Source organism: Mytilus edulis, chromosome 2 (assembly GCF_963676685.1).
Source record: "Mytilus edulis chromosome 2, xbMytEdul2.2, whole genome shotgun sequence".
NCBI classification, from domain to species: Eukaryota; Metazoa; Mollusca; class Bivalvia; order Mytilida; family Mytilidae; genus Mytilus; species Mytilus edulis.
Window position 1 is genome coordinate 8,443,307 of NC_092345.1, and position 26,102 is coordinate 8,469,408.

Here is a 26,102-nt window from a genome sequence, read left to right on the forward strand (position 1 = left end):
ATTGGTAAGTTGTTGTACTTTACTGCTTGGATATAAACATGACAGTTCATTACGAAGACATAATCAAGAAGATAAATGGATTTGGTATATATCAAAAGCGTGTATTGATATTGGTGGCTATATCACAGATAACAAATGCGTTCACATCTTTCATTCCAAACTTTATACTTGGAGAGCACAGACACAAGTAAGTTTTCACCGTTCTTGTATCTGTTCATTCTGCTTAAAGGATGGTTTGTTAAAGTACCAGACGTTGAGCATGTTGCTCAGTCTTTTGTTTTTTTATGTTGTGTGTGTATACTATTGTTTGTCTTTTGGTTTTATTTTCCATTGCAATGTATTTTCATGTTCGACCATGGTTTATCTTCCTTCGACTGAAGATTGTTGTTTGATCAAGAAAGGAAATATAATATCTTTTCCTCCTTTTGTAAACGTCTTACTCAAATTCAGAATTTTAACAGGCAACATCGAAATGATTTGAACAAAAGTTGCAACTTGTTCTAGTACTTATAAAGTATTATTCAGAATATTTTTACAGTCTTACAACGTTGTAGCTAGGTTGTTGGAGTTATTAATTAAAAATAAGAAATTTTAAATATTTGATATTCTCAGTTTACATTTTTTCAAATTTCAAGTACTAGAAATAAGAGGGGGGAGGGTTCCTGATGCCGAAATCCCGGGATTAAAAACATGAAATCCCGAGGTCCTGAATTCAAAGGAAATTCAATCCCGACATCATGAAATTCGAAAAAAAATCCCGGATCCTGAAAGGGTCAATCCCGAAATTCCTAGCTTAAAAAAAACCGATCCCGAGGTCCCGAAAAAGGTCCTGCCGCCCTAAGAAGATGATGTGGTATTAGTTCTGATCAGATAACTATTCACCTAAGTCACAATGTATAAAAATTAAACAATTAAAGTATTATTACCTGTCAATTATGGGAGACTGCATGAGAGAGGTGAAAGATACCAAAGAAACAATAAAACGAACTGACCATGCAGTATGGGCTTTGTATATTGTTGAATGCCGTACGGTGACCTATAGTTGTTAATTTCTTTGACATTTTGGTCTCTTGTGTAGAGTTGTCTCATTGGCAATCATACCACATCTTCCTTTTTATATCGTTTTTATCGTTTGGTCGTCATCTAGTTGACATATATCCTACATATCTATTCATTTGGATGGAGAGTTGTCTCATTGGCAGTCATACCACATTTTCCTATATCTATTGGATGGAGAGTTGTCTCATTGGCAGTCATACCACATTTTCCTATATCTATTGGATGGAGAGTAGTCTCATTGGCAGTCATACCACATTTTCCTATATTTATCATTACGTTTAGAGATAACAAATAAAATTTAAAAAGTCCCATTCTAACATCATACGAAATTATCAACTAACCAAAGTAATTTGAATTTGAATTTTCATATTTGACTTGAAATCGTTGTAGATGCAAGGTTCCTGGATTCATCAACCAGACATTTGATGACGATGACGCTACTTACAATCTGACAAAATGTACATACAGTTTGAATTCTACAACATATTCCTGTAATAGCTGGGTGTACGATCAAAGTGTGTACACTGACACCTTTATATCGTCGGTATGCATAATTAAATCATTTACCTTATATACATTCTTTTCCCTCGTATACCATGTATACAGTTTCAGACAAACATCATGACATGCAATACCATATTGATAAAAAGTGTAATCAATATCTATAGAAAAAGTATTACTCATACAACAGTATTTTAGAACCGTAAAAAAGACATTTGATTATCAACAAAGGGGTGATGATTGGATGCCATTAATCATTTGCTTGGTCGATACACGGTGCAACAAAATTGTTCTTATTTAAATTAGTTTATCTTGTTAACTTTTTCAGAGACGCAGTAATTTCTTAAATTGAATAGGTAACTAACAATCCTGCGAATGAAAATATATGCTCTGACGGTACAGAGATTGGGGAGGGACTAAGATTAGTTAAAAGTGAAAGCCTTGGAAAAAGCTCTTGTTCATATAATATGTGACCCGCCATGACATTTGCAGGCTTATGGAGGTAGAACGTCATTGTAAGAAAAATTATAAACATGATAAATATCGAGATTCAATGAAATACGTATTTGTGAAGAAGAGATAAACACTTGCCTTGGCTTCTTTTTTGCTGACGCCGAACAATACATCATATATAAGTTTTGAAGAAGTTTTACTTTATCGTTTGATGTGAAAAATATTTGAATCTACATTTTAAATTGATACAAAAAAAAATCAAAATTCTACTCTATAAATTTCCTTTTATAAATGAAATCTAAACTATATCCCTAACAAATGCACTGTATAAAATGCATATAAGAGAATACCTACTTATAAACTGTTACACGTCGCATACAGTGGCGGATCCAGAAATTGTCATAAGTGGGGGCCCACTGACTGACCTAAGAGGGGGCCCGCTCCAGTCACGCTTCAGTGATTCCCTATATAAGCAACCAAATTTTTTTCCCACCCTAAATCCGCCTCTGGCATACTTACTAAGTATAGAGACATGCATAATAAATCTAAAATAAAAAAAAGAAATTCTTTAAGCTTACTTTGACAAGTTTTAAACTAACTTCATTTCCACAAGTTTAAATAACATGTTCTAAAAAAATGCTCTGCTTTATAAATTAACTTTCATAAATAGAGTCTGAAATATATCCATAATAAAAGCACCGTATCAAATGCATATATGAGAACACCTACTTATAAACTGATACGCGTCGCATACTATGTTTAGAGACATGCATGATCAATCTAATTAAAAGACGAATTTAACAAGTTGCTTGTTTTAAAAAAAAAAAGCAATGCGTAGGCCTTAATAGGGCTGCTTTATGAAGAAAACCAGGAGAGAGCTTGTGATTGCTCTTCAGTATTACCTTGTTATCAGTCAACAAAATTTCAGTAATTCTGGATTTTAGAACAAAACAGAAATATGAATCGTTTATATATTCTTATCAAAATGTATTGCATTGTTTTGAATGTTCCTTCAGTAACTTAGTTTTGGGATTTGTTCTGTACTTTATGCTGTTTTTTTAACACTTGTAAGGATAGTTGATCTAGGAGTTACAGCCATCTTTGATACTAACTATTGAAAACACATTTAATTTATAAGAATTTTGGACACAAGTATCCACAACAACTTTGATTTTCAAGATTTCAGCAGCGAGGTTCGCAGTGGGTTAATATACTAACGATATAAATTGAGATTACTATAACAATTATAGTAATCTCAGATATAAATCTTAATATTTATTTTGATCCGTAAAGATAGCATACTCGACCTATATTATATGTATTTGCTGAAATGGGACATACACAAGTTTTTATAAATTAATTTATTTCAATTGTAAAATAATCCCTTTTTTGTGTTGTATCTAACAGATTAGATCAGATTACGCTGACGAGGTTCTTGTTATTTAAACACAGCAGCAAGGTTCGGAGTGGGTTAATATAATTGATATATAAATCTTAATATTTATTTTTATCGTGTTACAGATTATTTCACTAAAGATAGCATACCTGACCTATATTATATGTATTTGCTGAAATAGGACATTCACAAGTTTTTATAAATTAATTTATTTCAATTGTAAAATAATCCCTCTTTTTGTGTAGTATCTAACAGATTAGATCAGATTACGCTGACGAGGTTCTTGTTATTTAAACACAGCAGCAAGGTTCGGAGTGGGTTAATATAATTGATATATAAATCTCAATATTTATTTTGATCGTGTTACAGATTATTTCACTAAAGATATTATTTTAATTTTTTATACCTTTATCACATGTATTTGCTGAAATGGGATGTACACAAGTTTGTATAAATTAATTTAATTCATTTGTAAAACCGTACCTCTTTTTTTCTTCGGAATGTATTTAGACTTTACATACGCTGATGACATTGAACTATATTTCATAGTTTAAAGTTCAGCATAAAGTATATTCCGAATGTCCCATTGCAACAAAAAATCTCGCAATAATAACTTAACTGCGTAGGCCTCCTCATGGCCTACGCAAAAAAAAGGAATTCTTAAAGCTTACTTTGACAAATTTTAAACTTACTTCATTTCAACAAGTTTAAATTACATGTTCTAAAATAGAGCTAAGAATTGTTTGTATTGTAGTAAATTGAAGTCTTTGAAATTTTATTCAAATACGCTTTTGAACATTACTAAGAGCCAATAAATACAATAATTTTGTATTTTATAAATTAGTGCCTTCAATAAATAAAAGCCGTCATAGAACAGTCTCATTTTCATACCGATATTCGAAATGACTCGTTTCATTGCTATTACAACAAATATGTCATAATAACATGCCAGAGAGGTTTGTTTCGGAATATTCTAGATAAATATACAAAAAGCTAATTTTAGACAGTGTACCCTCCTAAGCTTGGAAGTGGCTAGTCACATATAGTTAATGGCGTTTTTCTCACAAAGACGTTCTACCTCCATAAGCCTGGATATGTCGTAGCTGGTTACATATCCGACACGTACTTCAGTTTGGAGAAATTTTAAATGACGGTTTAACGCAAATATTCGAATTGTATTTTAATTTTTATACTTTGATTAATATATAATTACCCGGAAGGCGCTCTCAATAAATTTTTGTTTTTGTTTAAACTTACGAAAGCAACAACATTATAACAGGAAACCGATTAGTCGAGTATCATTTTGATAATCGATACAAGGTACTACCGAGCGATACTCAGGTACTCGAGTACTCGTTGACATTCCTAATAATAACTGATATAAAAAGGTATTAACAAAAATACCGAACTCCAAGGCATATTCGAACAGGGGGAGGTCCGTAAAACCTGACAAAATCAAACGCTAAAAGGTCTCAGCCAACGAACCGAACTGAGAGGTCTCAGCCAACGGACCGACTTGAAAGGTCTCAACCAACGGACCGAACTGAGAGGTCTCAGCCAACGGACCGGCTTTAAAGGTCTCAGCCAACGGACCGAACTGAAAGGTCGCAGCCAACGGACCAAACTGAAAGCAATTTTCATTTTCTTGCTAACAAGAACTGAAATTCAGTGAGATATAATAGAATAAAAAAGAGAGGCAAAAGATACCAAAGAGACGTTTAAACTCATAAGTCGAAAATAAACTGACAACGCCATGGCTAAAACAGAAAAAGACAAACAGACACAAAGCACAACATAGAAAATTAAAGACTGAGCTGCACGAATTCTATCAAAAACGGCATGAGATAATTTCCGGAAGATTCTGTTCCACATGGCACCCGTCGTGTTGAGGATGTTAGTATAAACCGGGTGATAAGTCTAATTTGGTAGGTCACATTCGGGAGAAATGCGACATTGTAGTTACGACAACTAGATATTATTCGGTGTCATCTGCAAAACAGATATTTAATAAAGGTCAACCAATTAGAGATGGTGTCAATAAAATTCACAAAGGGATGATTTCAACATTACCATTTGAAAATCTTGGTTAATTAGCTTCCTTTCGAGTAACAACCCTTTATCATGAAAATCATGAAAGGAAAGACAAGCATAGGAATATCGTATAAGTGGGCACACACAATTGCTGAAAAGAGGACAGATGAAACGAAAGTCCGAATACATATTTATTACTTTCTAAAGTAATCATTTATCATTTAGTCCCTTCTTCATGCCTTTTCTCTCCATTCGATAATCTTATAGTCTAAAAGTTAGTCAGTGTCCTCTTTTATTTTCATTTTAAAATTCAATAAGGTCACCCGGCAAATACGTCCCTGTTAAGAATATTTTTAAAGTACACGGATTTTGTGAACCAAATTCCATTTTCAAAACACAACAAATCAAATAAGTTTGATAATTCACTTAGGCGTTCAGCCTGTTTAAGCACTCAGTTTGGATTTTATACGATTTCCTCCGTGTTGGATACATATCAGTTTGACATACACTAATTTTGATCAATGAGAAGCTTAATTCTTCCTAAAAAAAGACTGTGATTAAAACGTTTAGCTGATTTTTACAGAGTTATCTCCCTGTAATATTTATGTTTTGCCTTCAATCACGTCTCAGTCCTTACAGCTGAAAGGACATGCTGGATCAGCTCCTGATTATCCGTTGGCTACAACATGTTACGCTGCTCAGATGGTTCAACGACAAACTAGTTTATAATGCTCTCTTACAGTAGACCCGCGTCAGCGACACTCTGAAACCCATTGTGGATGGGTGAGTGTCATATGCTGTCCAGACGTGTGAGGGCTATGCATATCACAGTTTTAGTGCAATTTGCTGTCATCTACTACAGAGTCAATGATTCATCTACCAATAACACATCATCGTAGTTAGCGGGTTGCCCATCTGATCAACCTGGCTACGAAAGCAGCCGTTGTGGAGTCCATATGGAAAAAAAACATCAAAATAATAAAACCAAACCAAAACAGCTCACTTAAACCAAGATAGCCGCCTACCAAAATGGCGCCTTCCACCTGTCCCTGACCAACTGCACAAAATATTTAATGCTCAACAATCGCGTCCGGGCACGAGCCGATTGTGCGAGGGTTGTATAGCCAGTCAAGGTCGTTAAACAACACCATCATAAGCTTTTGCCTTCATTTTCTTTTAAAAAATGTGTCATATATCCATTAGCCCGGACATTTTATTCGTCTACGTAAACTAAGTACCCAATATCTCGTCGTTAGACTTTAAGACCTAAAAAATATACGGAAAAATTTACAGTTCCGATTTTGGAAAAATCTTTTTCTCTTGAGAAGTTTATCATGATATACGATAGAATAAATGATGAATCAACTGGGGATGGTTTGGTAAGGGAACGAATCTGTAATACATGGAATACATATCAATAACAGCACTACCAAACCATGCAAGTTTCATTTGTTTGTTCAAATGTATATGGCACTTTGAAATTATTCTTCAAAAACAATCTTGTAATACAATGATAGTTTTTATTGATTATTTTTAGTTTAATTTGGTGTGCGATAGGAAGTTTTACCGCAGCCATCTTGTTATGGCACACCATTTGGGATCGTTTTCGGGAATGATTATCATGAGTTGTTTTGCTGACATGTAAGTAATTTATTACAAGTCTTAAATTATTAGCATATAATAAAACATTGAACATAAAAATAAGAAGATGTCATATGATTACCAATGAGACATGTATCCATTACAACCGGAACTAGAGACAAAAAAACATAGATGTAAACAATACAGGTCACTGCACTGCATATATTGTTTTTTAATAAAACCAACACTTAATAAATTTCTTGCGTCCAATGCGCTTTTCAGGGTTTACCTCCATCAAAAACTGCTTCTAAAATGACACTTATTACACGAAGTCATTACCCTAGGGACTAATAATTCCTTACCAGCTTAAAAGCGGAAAAGTTTTGTAAAGACAAACGAAAGGTTACTGATGCTAGATGTTTACCCTCCTTCTTTAAATCTCGACCAGTCATGGAAAAACCAAAGGTATCTATAAGACCGTATCTTGCAGGCACTACAGAAAAGACTCTAAGCACAATATTACAAAGGAATCCATTTATTCTTTATGAAAAATTTGAAGAAGCTAACATATTGACTTTATATTTTCATTTACAGATTTGGGCGGAAGCTGATGATTTGTTTAGCTAATACTTTCTTATTTGCTGCAAACATTACTCAACCGTGGGCACATAACTTTTTTCTTATAACATTCCTGCGCTATTTGAACGGTCTCAGTGGAACTGTTGCGTACGTATCTGGATTCATCTTAGGTAATTACAAAATATTATTCTCATGCAGATTTTGTGCAATTTTAATTGATAAATGATAAATATTTCTTATCATTGTTGATAAGTGAATAGATATTCAAATACATAGATAATCTTTTCCCTTATAAAACACACAATATGTAATGCTCCCTTCACATACAAGGATTGTATTTAACAATTCCCAGCGTATCACAATCACACGCATCCGTGAATAGCTCGCTGGTATCCGCAAATAACTCGTTACAACTCCATCGCAAAAACTCGCAGACTTTCTCAAGGGTCCGTGAAAGGAGAGACAAAAATGTACTCTGCATGCTCTCAACAATCCCGTAAAATACTTATGTATTGTTACAAATATTTTATGAATATGTAAGTATACTTATTGTGTTTTTATGAATTGTTTACGATTTAGGGAAAGGTATAAAAAAATGCAAAATTGTAAAGACTCGTAAATACTCATAATAAAACGTAAACAGGTCTCCACACCAAACGATAACTTACATAATTCCGTAATATTTTCTTCGTAACAACCTTTATAAATTTATAAAATGCCCTTAAGTTGCTCGTTATTATTCGGACTACTCGTAAAGTATCGTGGAATTTTGCCGTAAATACATCGTATTAATCCGTATAATAAACATAAATGACTCAATTCTTAAATCGGTCGTAATTAGTTATCAAGGGTGCGAGGTTTATAATTGGATACGCCAGACCTGCGATTTGTCTACATAAAACTCACCAGTGATGCTCAGATCAAAAATAGTTATAAAGCAAAACAAACATAAAATTGAACATTGAGCACCCAAAATTCCAAAATGTTGTGCAAAATACAACATAATAGGTTATCTTTGCCTGGGATAAGAAAATCCTTTGCATTTGGAATAATTCCTACTTTTGCAAACAGTTAATTTACAACAAAGAATCACATAATTGATATTCATGTCAACACCAAAGTGTTGGCTACTAGGCTGGTGTTATCCTCGTGGACGAAACGTCCACCAGCAGTGGCATCGAACCAGTGGTGTTAATAGTTATCAAAGGTACCAGGCTTATAATTTGATTCGCCAAATGCGCGTTTCGTCTACATAAGACTCAATAGTGACGATCAAATCAAAATAGTTATAAATGTAAAGTTGGAAGTGCATTGATGACCTAAAATTCCAAAAAAATGTGGCAAAAACGGCTAAGGTAATCTATGCCTGGGATAAGAAAATCTTTAGTTTTTCGAATAATTCCTACTATTATAAAACATTTATTTATATATATAAAAAGGGATCACATAATTGATATTCACGTCTACACCGAAGTGCTGACTACAGGGCTGATGGTACCCTCCGGAACGAAACGTCCCTCAGCAGTGGCAACGACCCAGTGGTTTAAATAGTTCGAGTCAAAGAAACCAGGCTTATAATTTGATATGCCAGACGTGAGTTTCGTCTACAAAAGACTTATGAGTGACGGTGTGACGCTCAGATCAAATAGTTATAAAGCCGTACAAGTGGCCAAATCGCAAGGATCCGTTGATTTGTGGCACAAAGATGATACTTCCACTTAAAGGTAACCAGATGTGTATGAAGTTAATAACTGTGTTAAGTGACCACAGGTTACTAAAGTCATTATCTGTGTTAGGTGACTAGAGAATTATCAATGTAAATATCTGTGTTAGGTGACCAGAGGTAATCAAAGTCATAATATATCTGTGTAAGGTCACTACAGGTAAACAAAGCTTATATTTGTGTTAAGTGACCAGAGGAAAAATATGTTAATTTCTGTGTTAGGTGACCCGAGGTAACAAAAGTAAAGATATGTATAAGTTGGCTAGAGGTAATGAAAGTTTATACATCCAGGTTGGCGTATCACTTTGGCTGCGACATGGAAATATAATCACTCGGTCTCCTTCCGACTGGTAAATCTGACGTAAATCCGATGTATTGAGTAGAGACAGTGCTATACGTTGAATATAAAAAAAACGAAGATTTCTTCTTCTTCTTCATAGTGCAGCACTCCATCAACATACTGATGATAACGTGCCGTGCACTGATATCACTATGCCGCAAGTGTGTTGGATGTAAATGTTCTATTTAAAGTTAAATATACACAAATAAAAGTTTAAAGTAAATTTTCTTGTTCTTCTGTTTTGTACTATACATTTTGATTAATACTATATACATCGTAGTTTTTTAATTTATATGTGTCAGTGTTTGTTGAGAACAGATATTGGGATAGTTAGTGTAGTACATTTTAATGTACCTACAGGTCTTGGATAGAATGAGTTTTTTCAGATGTTTGTATTGGTCTGTAGGAAAGGTTGTATTAATTTTTTCTATTTCTTGTGTCAGAATGGATGAGCAGGTCTGTTGGATAAATAGCTGTAAGATAATGTATTATTCTTTTTTTATAGGAAAGAAAGATGCGTGTTCTTCTTGCCTTTTTTCTATATTTTTCCAGTTTAGAGTTTGTAACAGTGACAGAGCTGTTATTGTGTTATCTGTTGCAAATGTACTTAAGTGCCCTATACTAGACCATTTCAAGATGGTGTGTTTGGGATTTGGTATGTGGATCCCAGAAGCATCTACTATATATAAGCTAAGATCTAACCAGTGATGTATAAAACTATTTTGTGGTTTGGAGTTGACCTCTAGGGTTCTCTGGATAGAGTTAAGCTTTTGTATGGCTGAAGTTGTGTTTGTTCCATTTTAAGGCTGTTTGTATTGTTACATAAAGATATTTTGTGGATTTTTTCATTTTGCAGATTATGTCGGTGGAGAGGGTCATTAAATTTTATTGTTTTTTTTCGTCGTTGATATATAAAGGATTGAGCACTTGTCTGGATGGAATGACAATCCTTCTCCCATTTTGCTGCTGCTGTTAAGTTTTCTTGCAGATTTTGCGTGTCTTCTTTGTTTCCTATTGTTTTGTATATAATGATGTCATCTGCAAATAATTGCATTTAAACAAAATGTTGCAATGTTTCAAGTTAAAATGCGACGGGAAATACCAATGGGACATTAAAAAATAACAAAAACAAGTGATAGGTAGAGCTAGCTATAAAATCAAGTTTAATCCACATTTTTTGGCATTAGGAAATGCCTGTAGCACGTCAAGAATATGACAGTTGTTTTCAATTGTTTGATGTGTTTGAGCTTTTGATTTTTCCATTTGCTTAAGGACTTTCCGCATTGAATTTTCCTTGCAGTTCGGTATTTTTGTTATTTTACTTTTTTCTCAAGTTTAACGAAATATTGCCGTCTTGGTGACCTTTAGTGTTTTGTCGATAGGTTGTTAGGTTGTTGTTTCTGTGATGTTTATGCTATATCTTCATATCCTACAAGGAAATTGACATAAACAATGCTAATTGTAGAGAAATTTGACATTGTATTAACTTCCCTAAACGATTCTCTAAGATATAAAATTTAACTTCTTCTTTAAATGATTGCAATTTTAGTGACAGAAATGGTCCAACCATCCAAGAGAATGACAGTAGGATTCTCAGTATCTATGGCTTACATGGTTGGAGAATATATATTGGATTTAATAGCATATTTTGCGAGAGACTGGCATGAATTAATTCTATATACCTCAGCTCCTATTGGAATTAATTTACTGTCTTGGTTGTAAGTAAACGATACGATTATTTTCTGATCTGAATTATTTCTGGGTTTTCCCGTACCATAGCATATATTTTGCTATTGCTGAAAGGAGGAGATAATCATTTGTTATCCGCAACTCGTCCTTAACCTCTTATACCAATTTATTGACACTTTCTTAGAATCCTAACCATATATTGTTATCATTTGGGGATCTCAAATTTGTTTTGACTAAACTATGAAATACTGTATTGTCCCTTCACTATAAATAACTACTATTATGTCAAAATGTTTTTAATCTATTTCAGTTTTATTCCAGAATCTCCTAGATGGTTGATTGTCAAGAAAAAATTCAGTAAAGCAGTCGATATGTTGAATAAAATGGCGGATGTAAATGGAGCTAAAGTTCAATTTGACATCAATAGCATAGCTTGTTGCATAGAAGAAAGACATCAAATATCCTTCTTAAAATCTGTAAAAAGTGTGATTACATCGAAACAATTGTTTATTCGGACACTCATTTTATCATTTAATTGGTAAGGAATTTTATTGAAAAATAGTTATACAAACATAATGAAACTGTTTGGTAAAACATTTCGTTATAACTTTCATACTGTTTGTAATTCTGCTTCTTGATATAATTTTTAATTAAATTTAATGGAACTATCCTCCAACCTTGGAAACATATAAATTGTTATTACAAGAACTATGAGAAACAATGAAGCATACATTTGGTCACTAGCAATGTATTTCGGACAATTTGCAGTGGTCAGTTTTTTAAACTAACTAATTATCGATACTACTCTTTAACGCAAATATTGATATCTCTCAGTGATGACCTGTATTCTTATTCATGACGATCACTATCATTATCAGGTCTGCTGTGACTTTAATGTATTATGGTATTAGCATGAATGTTGGCAAGCTTGGAGGTGACGTTTACGTCAACATAGCCATTTCCACATCCGTTGGTATGCTTGGAGAGATCATCGCTTTGTTGGCTTCATATAAAATTGGTAGGAAAAGGCTGTGCATATCTTATATGATTATTGGTGGAATAGGATGTTTGTTAACAATATTACCTTCATTGTATGGTCAGAAATGTAAGTAAAAAGTTAAATCACAAAAATACTGAACTTCGAGTAAAATTCAAAACGGAAAGTCCCTAATCAAATGGCAAAATCAGAAGCTCAATCAAATCAAACAAATGGATAATAACTGTCATATTCATGACTTGGCACATAATATATGAACAAATCCAAACGAAACCTGTTAAATTGAGATGCCCTGAAAAATAGGAAGTTCCTGCTGCACTGGTTAAACCCATCATTAAACGCATGTTGAAATCAAATATAGTATGAAAATGCTTAAGGAATAATTCATGGAAGCCATAGATTGTTGGCAATTTATACATGGCCTAGGCCGTGATATTCGAATTATATTCTGAGCGTTAGCGAGGGTTAAAATTAACAAGTGTCACGGCCCAGGCCATGTGTAAATTTCCAACAATCAATGGCTTCCATGAATTATTTCGATTCTAATAGGACAAATACGGTCACTTAAAAACTGAAGCAAAGATGGTTATGCTGTGTGTGTGGCTGTTGTTTTTTTACTCCTTGTTAGATAAAGCTCAAACATTCTAATAAATCTGTATCTTGGATGGATTAGTTCTAGTCCATCAGCTGGTAGGGCAAATGTCCAGTTCTGTGTTATACCCCAGGGTACCGCATTTTTTGGAATAAATCTAAAGTGTAATGTCTGAAGAAAATTTTAAGATGTGTTATACTTTTGCAAAATTGTCCAAAAGGGGTTTAATAAATAACCAAGTATTTGGTACTAAATTTTTTATTAAGTTGAACAAATCAAATCGTAGAAGACCAAGAAAAAAAGGGGGAGGGTAAATTTCAAAATTCATGAAATTTTAATTGAAAAAAAACCATACGTACTAGTTTTCTTGATTAATAAGGTATTTTTTACATTGAAACATAGAGCACCTAGTAACTAAAGGCTGTTGAAAAAAAATCAAAGGTAAGAAGAAAATAAAAGCCATAGACTCAACGGCAAACATAAACATGAGCAACTAGATATGCAAGATTCTGTCACGTATTTAAACATCACATTCATGGAACATCTCACATTTTACTAAAAAAAATAAAAGAACTGTTAGGGTTTCTAGATCTATATTGAAGTTTTTTTTAAAGAACAGAATCACCACGTTTTAAGGTCACGAAGAAGGTCAATCCATAGAATCATCATCAGTTTCGTCACCTGCATTATATTATCATCATCATCATTATTTCTACCATCTTCGTCGTTACCGTTAGCAATATCAACGATTTGATACTCCTTATTGCTACTAGCATTCGAACAATTACAGTCATCAGTACAGGATAAACATTGTCGAACACATGAACAGCTTATCAGAATTAATAAGGCATCTAACACTGGTGGTTGGTCTAGCATATTGATACTGACCAAGTCGTTCTTAACAATCTAACCATGGTTGTTTGGCGACGGAACAGTGTTGTGTTCTAGAACAGATTTCCAAATCTTCGCCTAGAAGTTGGTTCGTTTCATGTGCTTTAACATTGCATCTTTTGTTGGGGCCAGTAGATTACAATGAATGTTTTTTGCATTGCATTCATCGATGTTATTAATTTCGTAGCCATATATAGCACACAAAAATCGAGTGTTTTTGACAACTCTTTGCCTACTTTTCCAAAGAATTCTCCAAAAAGGGAAAGATCCTCTGAAAACTCCACAGAACGTGTCAAAACGACGAATGCTGTGCCTTTTCCTTTACCAGACAAAGAACTTACTGAATCATAACCAGTAAATGCATGAAATCCTGGCACATTGATTGCACATTTAATAATCTGCATTTAGAAGGCGTACTTGTCAGAATAATAATATTAGAACTGATGCAATCCTGAAAATAGCAGGCCAATACTTTCACATCAGTGTCAGAAGATTTTATAACAATGGAATCGTAACCTTTGTCAGCTGCGTGTTTTGTATGAAGAAACATTTTTGTGTCGGCTTCTTCCAGAATGCTTAGAAGATCAGTGCATTCTACACTTTTCGCTATTTCATTTTCAACATTTATTTTGTGGCACATACTTCCATGTAATACAAATAAATCAATACCTTCAACGGTAAATTGATAGGATTGTTTACTCCATTCCGACACAAAGAAATCAACAAGAGCAATTTTGTTTCTACCCACTGACAAAAATGTCTTCCATTGCCGAGGACACGATTGTGATGGCCTAGAAATAATCGTAATGATTCGCCCTCCGAAGCACCTGGATTGAATGACTTCCATGCCATCAAATATCCACATGTTTTCCTCATGAATGGCTTGCATTAATTCAACGCCCTTTTCTAGACCACCCGGGACAGATTTATTTGTCTTTACAGGTGTGCCATCAACGTTTGCACTTATATTCAAAATGGAGTACCTCTCACATACCCAACTGTCTTGTATGGGCTAAAACAAGCATGCGATTACAAAGATTTCTATCTACTTTCAATGTGTTGTTGTTCTAATCAGCCATTAACTGCTAACCTTTTTATTTCCTTTGTTGAAAATGTAAGCAATGATTTTCTTTTGATTGGTTTGAAGATATCGGTTGACTTTTGAATACTAATAAGCTGTTCAGTAATGAAATATTCTGATGCCAACTTTCCCTATTCATACGCATTTAGAAGGTCGCACAATAGTTCCGAAGAAGCAACAGTACCCGAGGACAATCCAGATAACTGCTCAGATATTTTAAATGGATTTGTCCAGCTTTGCAGTGTCTGAACCTATTTTTAAAACGTTAGTTTCATCTCGCTTCATTCGAGTTTTCCTAAGTTTATTTTCTGCGGATGTTTCAGTATTAACCATTCCTGCCAAATCCCGACATTTTGACGATATTGAGGCTCTTTCATATGCATTTAACAAAACAACGTTTAACAGAACCTTTGTTTAAACTTAAACCAACAATGCCACCTCTTGTTTTGGTATCTCTGTTCAACGTTTGCTCGAATGTTGGGTCAACTGAAGATCTAGAAAATCTCTGAACACAAAAACCACCAGATGAAATATATACATGAGCATCAGGATGGGTATTTGGCAAATTTTGCATATGAAGCAAATGGAATGACGTGTATCGGGAAGGGTTTTGACGGCCATATGCAAAGAACCATGGTGACATTTTTTCAGCACATGCCAAATGAAGATCCCAATTACCTCCCCTGTTGCACTTGTAAACAACAATACAAGTTCCATTATTTCTAGGTAAGGATTCAACAATTCGGCCGATTTTGTATAAGAAGCAAATACACTGACATGTACAGATAAAGATCAACAAACTGAATGTAAACAAAGCAACAAAATTAGTTGACAGTATGTACAAAATTTATAAAACGAGTAAATTCATTTAATACTGAAGCAAAATATACAAGTAAATAGGAAAAAAAATAATGAAAAATAAAATTGAGAATTGAAATGGGGAATTTGTCAAAGAGACAACAACCCTACCATAGAGCAGACAACAGCAGAAGGTCACCAACAGGACTTCTATGCAACTAGAAATTCCCGCACCCGGAGGCGTCCTTCAGCTGGCCCCTAAACAAATATATACTAGTTCAGTGATAATGAATGCCATACTAAACTCCAAATAGTACACAGGAAACTAAAAGTTAAAATAATACAAAAGCCAGAGGCTCCTGACTTGGGACAGGCGCAAAAATGCGGCGGGGTTAAACATGTTTGTGAGATCTCAACCCTCCCCTATACCTCTAGTCAATGCAGAAAAGTAAATGCATAACAATACGCACATTAAAATTCAGTTCAAGAGAAGTCCGAGTCCGATGTCAGAAGATGTAACCAAAGAAAATAGACAAAATGACAATAATACATAAATAACATCAGACTACTAGCAGTTAACTGACAAGCTAGGTCCAGACTTCAATTAAACTGATTAAAAAATTATGTCTTCATCATATGAATATTAGGCATAATCCTCCCCGTGAAGGGTTTAGTATCATACCATCATAACATATATGAGAAGAACGTAACCCGTGTCATGTCAACAACTGGTTTATTAATAATAAATGTGTTTAGTTCCGATGCAAAGACCCTATAAGTGAATCAATATTATCGCAACAATATGCAATCTTTAATGACCTGACAACAGTATCGTAACTATATCCCTTCTTAATAAGTCTATTTAAAGGTTTTGTTAGTTTCTGAGGTGAATACTGACATTTTTGTGCTTTATAAAGAATATTTCCATAAAATATTGGATGTGAAATACCTGAACGTATTAGAAGTCTGCATGTTGAGCTTTATATTTACGAATGATGTCCTTATACCGATGATAACATTTAGTAAATGTTTTGACTAGTTTGTGATATCGAAAACCCTGGTGGAATAATTTTTCAGTAATACATAAATGTCTGTCGTTAAAATCTAAAACATTGTTACATACACGAGCGAATCGTACAAGTTGATATATATAAACACCGTAAGATGGTGACAAGGGAACGTCACCATCTAAAAATGGATAATTAACGATAGGAAATGAGAAATCATCTCTTCTATCATAAATTTTAAATGAGGAACAATGTATACATTACGAAAATCAAATAAATAGTAACCAGATGGTATGTCAAATCGACATAATGTTTTGCTTAAGAAATTAAAAAGTCTGAACAAAGTCCCCAACTGACTATTTGACCTTCGTTCATAGCGAGGTTTTTCGTTTGAATAACGTAACAATCTTAACTCAATTACCACATAGCAAAAACACAAAATGTAACTCATCATAGATACAGGATTAAAATAAATTTTGCATTTACGCCATACGCGCGTTTCGCCTTTAACAGACTCATCAGTGACGCTCAAATTCAAAAAAGTAAAAAGGCCCAAAAAGTACGAAGTTGAAAAGCACACCTTTATTGAATTCAATAGAGTGAACCCTTTTCAGAACGCCAAAAAAAAAAACCAACCTTATTTTGTCATTTATCATAAATATGTCGTTACACATTTACTTTATACATAATTTGGCTCACGCAAACAACAAAAATCGACAATTTAATGTTTGTTTTCAGTTGCAACTTGATAAGCTTAAAGTGATTATGTGTGCACTCAGGTATGAATATATTGTAGACTAAATCGAAGACAGTAATGTGATGATTTCCGGTATTTCACGAGTATTCGCACGTACATATATTTATGCACCACCTACGATAGTAGAGGGGCATTATGTTTTCTGGTCTGTGCGTCCGTTCGTCCGTCAGTCCCGCTTCAGGTTAAAGTTTTTGGTCGAGGTAGTTTTTGATGAAGTTGAAGTCCAATCGACTTCAAACTTAGTACACATGTTCCCTATGATATGATCTTTCTAATTTTAATGCCAAATTAGAGATTTTACCTCAATTTCACGGTCCACTGAACATAGAAAATGATAATGCGAGTGGGGCATTCGTGTACTGAGGACACATTCTTGTTTATTGAATAATTCATGTTTAAAGGGGCATTAGCTATGAGATATATAAAAATTCAAAAGTATTGTTTTTTTTTTGTATAATCATTAATGAAAGTGAAAAATTGAAATAATAAGTTGCTTTTATCAGATAAAATGGTTCAATTTTATCAAACTAAGCTATTAAACATTGATAATGACTTATTCACTTGCAAGTGAATTTTTCGACCTCATTAAATCCGTATTCATGTGAACTCCAATTTAACCTCGTAGAAAGAGATAGAATAACGCATGTGTTGTCCGTGTACGGGTATTTCAAGGAAAAGAATTGAACGTTGAAAGTGAAACTAGATAAATAATTTGCTTAACTGATTCGATCCCCACAAAATCGTTCTTTTAAAGGTAAAAACGACAATAAAAATATTTTTATTTCAATACAAAATTTAACGCACCTATAAAAATACACTTGCACAAGTTGTTTAATCTATTCATTTATGTTTACATCGGTTATATGGTCATAGAAGGTCAACTCAATAGTTAATTAGATGGCTTCTTGGCTAAAATTCATACGAAACGAAGCTTCATCTTATTGATACCCTGTCCTGTAAATTGTTTATTTTATACTTTTGATAGTTTGGAAAAATGTTTTACATGGTTATAAATAAAATATGAGAATTTGAGTCAAATCGGTGAACATGAATTTGGCAGCTAGTGCCCCTTTAAGACAATATATACATACTGTCAATAGTTTAAACGTTGCATACTGATCAATTCTAAAGTTTAAGTCACAAATACGGGCATTGTATTACGAATTCTTTATAAGTTGAGAAAATATGCCTTAATTTATGACAAAAAAAATCGGATTGTTTGTAATGTAAATAAACATTTTCTTTTAAACAAAAAATCTTCAGTGTTACATTTAATATGATAGTTTTATATCTGTTTGGTTGCTTATACCTATACTTTTATCTTTTTAATCGCTTTATATTAAAAATGTTCAATAAAATAACTTAGTCGTAATTACTAAATGAAGGGATCACTGAAAGGGACGTGTTTAAACCTCTTTTGGACACTTTTTTTTTTAGTATAACACCTTGTACTTTATCAATAATATAATGAAGTTGAATTCTATAAAAACAAAATCACGGTACCTTGGGGTGTAACACAAACTGCTTAACCAGAGGGCTTTTGAAAACTAGCTGATGGACTATTTGTGAATAACCGCTAGTAAAATATCTATTAAATTATTTTAATTCTCAAACCCAACATTTGCCATTTTAATTTAAATGTTTTTTCGTAAGCTACTGTCAAATCCAAAGTTGACATTTCGTAACTAAGGAGCCGCTATGTTGACTTGCTGAAATCATTAAATATGCGAATGATGCAATAGAATAGAAAATGAAATAAAACCTCCCTCAAATCAATTGTAATACAATAATATGGTTCACGTAACAGAAAACTTTTAACTCTAGAGTTTGCATTTGTATAGCGTCATGTTTTGCAATGACTTAAATGCGCCAAAAATATTAGTACACTTTCGCAGAATTTTATTTTATTTTGATTTTGCTGATTTCTCCGAGCTCTTGTGCTCTACTTCTTTTTATTATGTATCCGAAAAAGTATAAAAGTTATTTTATCTTTTTTTAATTGAAATGTTTAAAACAACAAAATTGGCAAAGGGTTTGTAATTAGGTTCCAATACATGTGAATTTACGTGGGAAGTATATTGTAACAGCCATTATTATGTATATCTCTAAGTCTGCGGTAAGTATAGATATATCGAAAATTGTATCACGGTGTTGTTTACAAATCGAAAGAAGCAGTCATATTTATATAGTTTTTATTATACTTCACGTGTTAATGCCATGTTTTGATTAACTTATACAAGGGTGTTTATTTACTCAATCACACGGTTGAGCGGGTGACCATTTTTTTGAATGTCACCCTCTCGTCCAGTCCAATCAAAAATCGACAATTCAAAGGACAATGTATTGAATTTACATCAAGTTATTAAAGACAATGCTTAAGTTCAGTTTTTATTATTTGACTGTCAAAATAAAAATAATAAAACATCTTGCATCACTTCTGTTGATTTTTCTAATAGCTGTAACGTTGTACATGACGTCATATCAAATACTTTAAATAAAATTCATATGTAAAAGACAATATTGATCAGACATTTAGTATAATAAATTAAATAACACATAGCTGAGAGGGTGACATAACAGATTTGTACCCCTAGAAAAAGCATTGTCAACCGCGGTTATTTAAAGTAGCTTTTAAGTATCATATCAACTGGTAAACACTTCAAGAGACTGTTGACATTTTACCCCATAGATATGGAAAGTTCACAGTAATTGTTTAAAAGATAATGCATCACTTTTATCGTTAATTTCAATTATTAACAGTTCATCGCTCGAAATTCCTAGGATAAAATTTAAAAAAGGACTTTATCGGTACAATGCTGTTCACGTTTTACATTAAAGGGAAACACAGCATACTACTAAATGCCTAAATTTACCATGTCCTTACAGTAGATTTGCATTTTAGTATCAAAATAAATATATAGTGAGCGAATCCTAGAGGTTATATAAGTTCTCTTTTTTAATCTATATCATATAAGAATCACACACAATCATGTCTTGCGAGAAAACACCATCAGGTTGAAATTAAACAAAAAATATTTTAAGTTAGCTTTATTCAAAATGACCTGGTTCAACCTACAATTTCAATTTAAAAAGGGCTATAGAGTCAATAACCAATTCCTCAAATAATATAAGGTTCCCTTAAGAAATTTCCCAAAGACCAGCAAAAGCATATATGGACATTGAGTTTTCAGGACGACATGTATAAGTTCAAAGTTTAAGCTTTCTATATATCTAAATAGTTATCAAAGGTACCAGGATTATAATTTAGTACGCCAGACGCGCGTTTCGTCTACATAAGACTCATCAGTGACGCTCATATCAAAATATTTATAAAGCCAAACAAGTACAAAGTTGACAAGTAAAAATACATCATTTTCCAATGTTACATCATCAATCTTCTTGAATTTCTTTTTTCATTCTTTCCAGCTTTACAGTTCCTGTTAATTGCACTGGCTATGATTGGGAAGTTTACTTCTAGTGGAGCTTTTTTACTCATATATTTATATACAATAGAGATAGCTCCCACCGTTACTCGTGGATTCTTTCTAAGCCTGTGTAGCGCAGCTGGTAGAATTGGCTCAATTTCGTCCTCTTATATAGGGGATTTAGTAAGTTGACAGCCAGCGTTTAACATTTTGTCTCATTTGAAATAAATTTGAATTGACAGCATAAATTAAGGCAACAGTAGCATACCGCTATTCGAAATTCATAAATCGATTGAGAAAAAAACAAATCCTGGAAACGCATCAAATATAAAAGGAAAATTACGACACAACAGAAACACAACATTAAAATGTAACACACACAGAAACGAACTATTATATAAAAAAGGCTATTTTCTTGACTGGGTACAGGACATTTTAAGAACAAAAATGGTAGATTGAACCTGTTATTTTGGCATGCTAAACCTCCCGCTTTAATGGCCATGTTAAACATAACATTAAAATGACAACATTTATTTACATGAAAAGATTACAATACAAATAAATAAGTATTGAACAAACTCATTGTACGGTTATTGAATGAATATAGAAAATATTTACACACAAACAGTAGCAGACAACTCTGTTTCATTTCATACAGATCTAATTTTTATTGTATAAATGATTATTTTCAATTTTCCTCATTTAAACATTAATACTTTATTGCACATTGTAGGGGTTATTGCTTGATACGAAGTTTGGACGTGCCTTGCCAATTATCATTTTTGGTGCTGTTGTATTTACGGCTGGTATACTCTGCATATTTTTGCCTGAAACTAAGGGCGCCATCTTACCGGATACTATTAAAGATGCTGTGACGTTAGGAAGGTAATAATCCAGGCACTATGTTTATTGGTCTTATAATGTTAATTTTGCATAATGTATAGATTCTAGGTACTGACGTTGTTTATCATCTTAATTACGTGTTATAGTGTTCTTTTATTTGTCCTTGAAAATTATTAACGTTTAAAAGAGGGGCGAAAGATATTAGAGGGACAGTCAAACTCATAGATCGAAAATAAACTGACAACGTCATGGCTTAAAAAGAAAAAGACAAACAGACAAATAATAGTACACAAGACACAGCATAGAAAAATAAAGACTAAGCAACACGAACCCGATCAAAAACTGGGGGTGATCTCAGGTGCTCTTGTAGGGTAAGCAGATCATACCCCACATTTGGGTTCCCTCGTGTTGCTCGTGTTATTTCAAACCCGGTATACTGTTTGGTCCATTTTTTGTAATATCCTTGAGGCGTCGTTCGGTACATGTACATCCCGCCATTGTGTTATTGTGCTAAGGTAATTTTTTGTATTCCTGAAAACAGAATGTTGACTGCTGTATCCCAATATTTGACATGTGTCCCTATTATGCCTGTTTGTGTTGTTCCCACATTGTTGTCAATATTATGGATGTGTTGCTACTGGCATACAAGAGAGAGGTTTAGCTATTTAAAAAAACCAACAGGTTTAGTCCACCATTTTCTATAAGGAAATGTCTGTACCAAGTCAGGGATATAGTAGTTGCTTTTGATTTATTTAATATATTTCAGCTTTTGATTTCGCCAATTGTTAAGGGAATTCGTTAGAATTTTTTCTTGGAGTTTGGTTTTTTTGTTTTTTTGCTTTTTGTTAACGTCTGTAAACGTAAATCTTCCCTTTTGAAAAAATTGATAAAACATTGAATATTTTTTGTACTTTTAATTGTAAAACGTGAACAAAGGTTATCTTCAGATGCATGTTAATTCTATCATCAAGGGCTCATGTATGTTGCCTGTAGATAGAGCAAAGCTTATACCAGCAAAGTTGAAAATTAAAGGGAACTCCTTGTCTTTAACAAAATTGAGAATGGAAATGGGGAATGTGCCAAAGAGACAACAACCCGACCATAGAAAAAAAAACAAAAAAAAAACAACAGCAGAAGGTCACCAACAGGTCTTCAATGTAGCGAGAAATTCCCGCACCCGAAGGCGTCCTTCAGCTGGCCCCTAAACAAATATATACTAGTCCAGTGATAATGAACGCCATACTAATTTCCAAATTATACACAAGAAATTAAAATTAAAATAATACAAGACTAACAAAGGCTAGAGGCTCCTGACTTGGGACAGGCGCAAAAGTGCGGCGAGGTTAAACATGTTTGTGAGATCTCAACCCTCCCCCTATACCTCTAGCCAATGTAGAAAAGTAAACGCATAACAATACGCACATTAAAATTCAGTTCAAGAGAAGTCCGAGTCTGATGTCAGAAGATGTAACCAAATAAAATAAACAAAATGACAATAATACATAAATAACAACAGACTACTAGCAGTTAACTGACATGCCAGCTCCAGACTTCAATTAAACTGACTGAAAGATTATGATTTCATCATATGAACATCAGGCACAATCCTTCCCGTTAGGGTTTTAGTATCATACCATCATAACATATATGAGAAGAACATAACCCGTGTCATGCCAACAACTGGTTTTTGAATAAATGTGTTTAGTTCCGATGCAAAGACCCTATAAGTAAATCAATATTAACGCCAAAATATGCAATCTTTAATGACCTGACAACAGTATCGTAACTATATCCCTTCTTAATAAGTCTATTTAAAGGTTTTCAGTTTTTGAGGTGAATACTGACACCTTTGTGCTTTATAAAGAATATTTCCATAAAAAATTGGATGTGAAATACCTGAACGTATAAGAAGTCTGCATGTTGAGCTATATTTACGAATGGTGTCCTTATACCGATGATAAAATTTAGTAAATGTTTTGACTAGTTTGTGATATCGAAAACCCTGGTGTAATACTTTTTCAGTTATACATAAATTTCTCTCGTTAAAATCTAAAACATTGTTACATAAACGAGCGAATCGTACAAGTTGAGATATATAAACACCGTAAGATGGTGACAAGGGAACGTCACCATCTAAAAATGGATAATTAACGATAGGAAATGAAAAGTCATCTCTTTTATCATAAATTTTAGTATTCAGCTTTCCGTTAGTGTTATAGATATCAAGATCGAGGAAAGGGCAGTGGTCATTGTTAGTATTAGCTTTATTTAAAGTAAGTTCAACAGGATAAATTTCTTTAATATACATACTGAAGTCGACATTCTTGAGAGCCAAAATATCATCCAAATATCTAAAAGTATTATTAAATTTGTTTATAAGATGTTGTTTCGATGGGTCTTTGCTTATTTTTGTCAGTCTTTTTCTTTTCGTAATGATTCAACATTTGATAACCCATTATATCTGTTTAGTTTTGTAGCAAAGTTGAAAATGAAAGGGAACTCCTTGTCTTTAAGTCTTTTTCTTTTCGTAATGATTCAACATTTGATAACTCATTATATTTGTTCAGATTTGTTTCTACTTACAAGCAAATCACTGAATTTTCCCTTTTTTCTAGAAAAACGCGACGGACCCAGTCAACTCACAAAACAGGAGCTACTTGCTCTTTAGGACAACCTATGTTCATCTTCAGTGTTCACTTTTAATCTTTAGTCAGAACTATCGGATCATCTACTAGCTGGCTTGGTTTTGTACAATTAAGTAAATTTTCTCAATAACGTCACGCCATCACAAGTTGGTTGACTGTTACGAAATATCTTGTTTCACAGATGACGACAAATATGTTCCAATTGTCGTAACCACAATCCAGTCCACTTTCCGCCGAATATGACCTACCGAATTAGACTTATCACCGGGTTTGTACTCAAATGAGCAACACGATGGGGGCCAACAATGTAGCAGTATTTGAGTACCCTTTCCGAGCACCTGCTATCAGCCACCTTGTTTTTAATGGGTTCGTGTTGGTCAATTTTGGAGTTTCTATGTTGTGTTTTGTGTATAGTTGTTTGTCTTTTGGTCTTATTTTCTTTTTTTGCCATTATTTTGTCAGCTAATTTTCGACCAATGACTTTGAAAGTCTGTTTGTGATAATCTGTAGCCTTCTTTTCTCTTAGATACGTCACATTTATATTCAGCAGTTGTGCGCAAGACCAAAGTTTTGGAAAAAATGTTCAGAAATAAAAAAATAAAACTATTTAAATATAACAAAATTTAGTATTAAATGGCAAAAGTATCATGATTACCTTCGGCAAAACAAGATTTTAAAAACTTCCTTTACGATATTTATATATATATATATGCACAATTGATTTTCAATTTTGTAAGTGTTTCTGTATAATATTAATCATAATATAAAAAAGAGATATGATATGATTGCCATTGAGACACAATCATCAACAAGAAATAAATAGGACAGAAAATTAAAAAGGGAACAGTTGACCGTACAGAATTCATCTATGAGGTAAACTAAACATAACAAAAGATATAAAAAAGTTTTTTTTTCTCAATCCCTCGTTCCAGTTATATCTATATTTCTACAGAAGAAACAAGTGTGTTACAAGGGATGTTCAAACTGTCGACAATTCCTTTTAATCCACAATTTTCTACATTTGAAAATGCCTGTACCAAGTCAGGAATATGACAGTTCTTGTCCATTCGTTTTTGATGTGTTTTGTCATTTGATTTTGCCATGTGATTATGGACTTTCCGATTAAATTTTCCTCTGAGTTCAGTATTTTTGGGATTTTACATTGTCAAGAAGCTACTTGCTCTTCATAAATATCTGAGTGCATTCTCGACTTACGTTTTTCAGAGTATATTTTGTCTAATTTTTAGTTGTTACTGTAATTTTATAAAGATTGTGTTATTCCCTTTTTAATGGTGATTTATCCATGTATATGGATGCTTTATCAATATGTATGTTTTTATATACGTAATCTCTTTTTTTATATTGGTTTTGGACAAATATTTAAATTGCTTAATAATTTCACCTATTGTTTTATCTTTCTTAAAATTATGAATACATGAAGCTTATTACAACCTTGTTGTCAATATTCATTAAAGGGTTGTTGACAACAATGAAGACGAAAAAGATCTAGAGGAAAAACCACACAAAAATGAAATCAGAGATTTCGAGCTGCTAGATATAAAAAGAAAACGATGACAACGATATATAACAGTATAAATAGCATTAACTCATTATTTTATAAAGTGATATAATCCTTGTTCCTTCTTTTTTATTCATGCGATTGGAATTTGCAAGTAATTATGATTCTGTTGACATTCATGTGCATAGGGTTCAT

At 33.2% G+C, this 26,102-nt stretch overlaps 1 protein-coding gene across 1 annotated transcript; it reads left to right on the forward strand.

The window, feature by feature from the left end:
- The first annotated feature begins 16 nt into the window (after positions 1 to 16).
- On the forward strand, positions 17 to 26,102 carry LOC139511372 (organic cation transporter 1-like). Its single transcript, XM_071298038.1, has 10 exons — positions 17 to 187; positions 1,450 to 1,603; positions 6,978 to 7,081; positions 7,616 to 7,770; positions 11,213 to 11,381; positions 11,663 to 11,890; positions 12,231 to 12,457; positions 20,902 to 21,083; positions 21,634 to 21,785; positions 25,864 to 26,102. Exons 1-10 carry the CDS (start codon positions 39 to 41, stop codon positions 25,961 to 25,963), a joined length of 1,620 nt encoding a protein of 539 aa, XP_071154139.1. The 5' UTR covers positions 17 to 38; the 3' UTR covers positions 25,964 to 26,102.

Coding starts and splice junctions, on each gene's coding strand:
- LOC139511372 (XM_071298038.1), top strand. CDS start 39: ATGACAGTTCATTACGAAGACATAATCAAGAAGATAAATGGATTTGGT. Junction 1,604..6,977: donor CTGACACCTTTATATCGTCG/GTATGCATAATT, acceptor GATTATTTTTAG/TTTAATTTGGTGTGCGATAG. Junction 21,786..25,863: donor GATGCTGTGACGTTAGGAAG/GTAATAATCCAG, acceptor TATTCATTAAAG/GGTTGTTGACAACAATGAAG.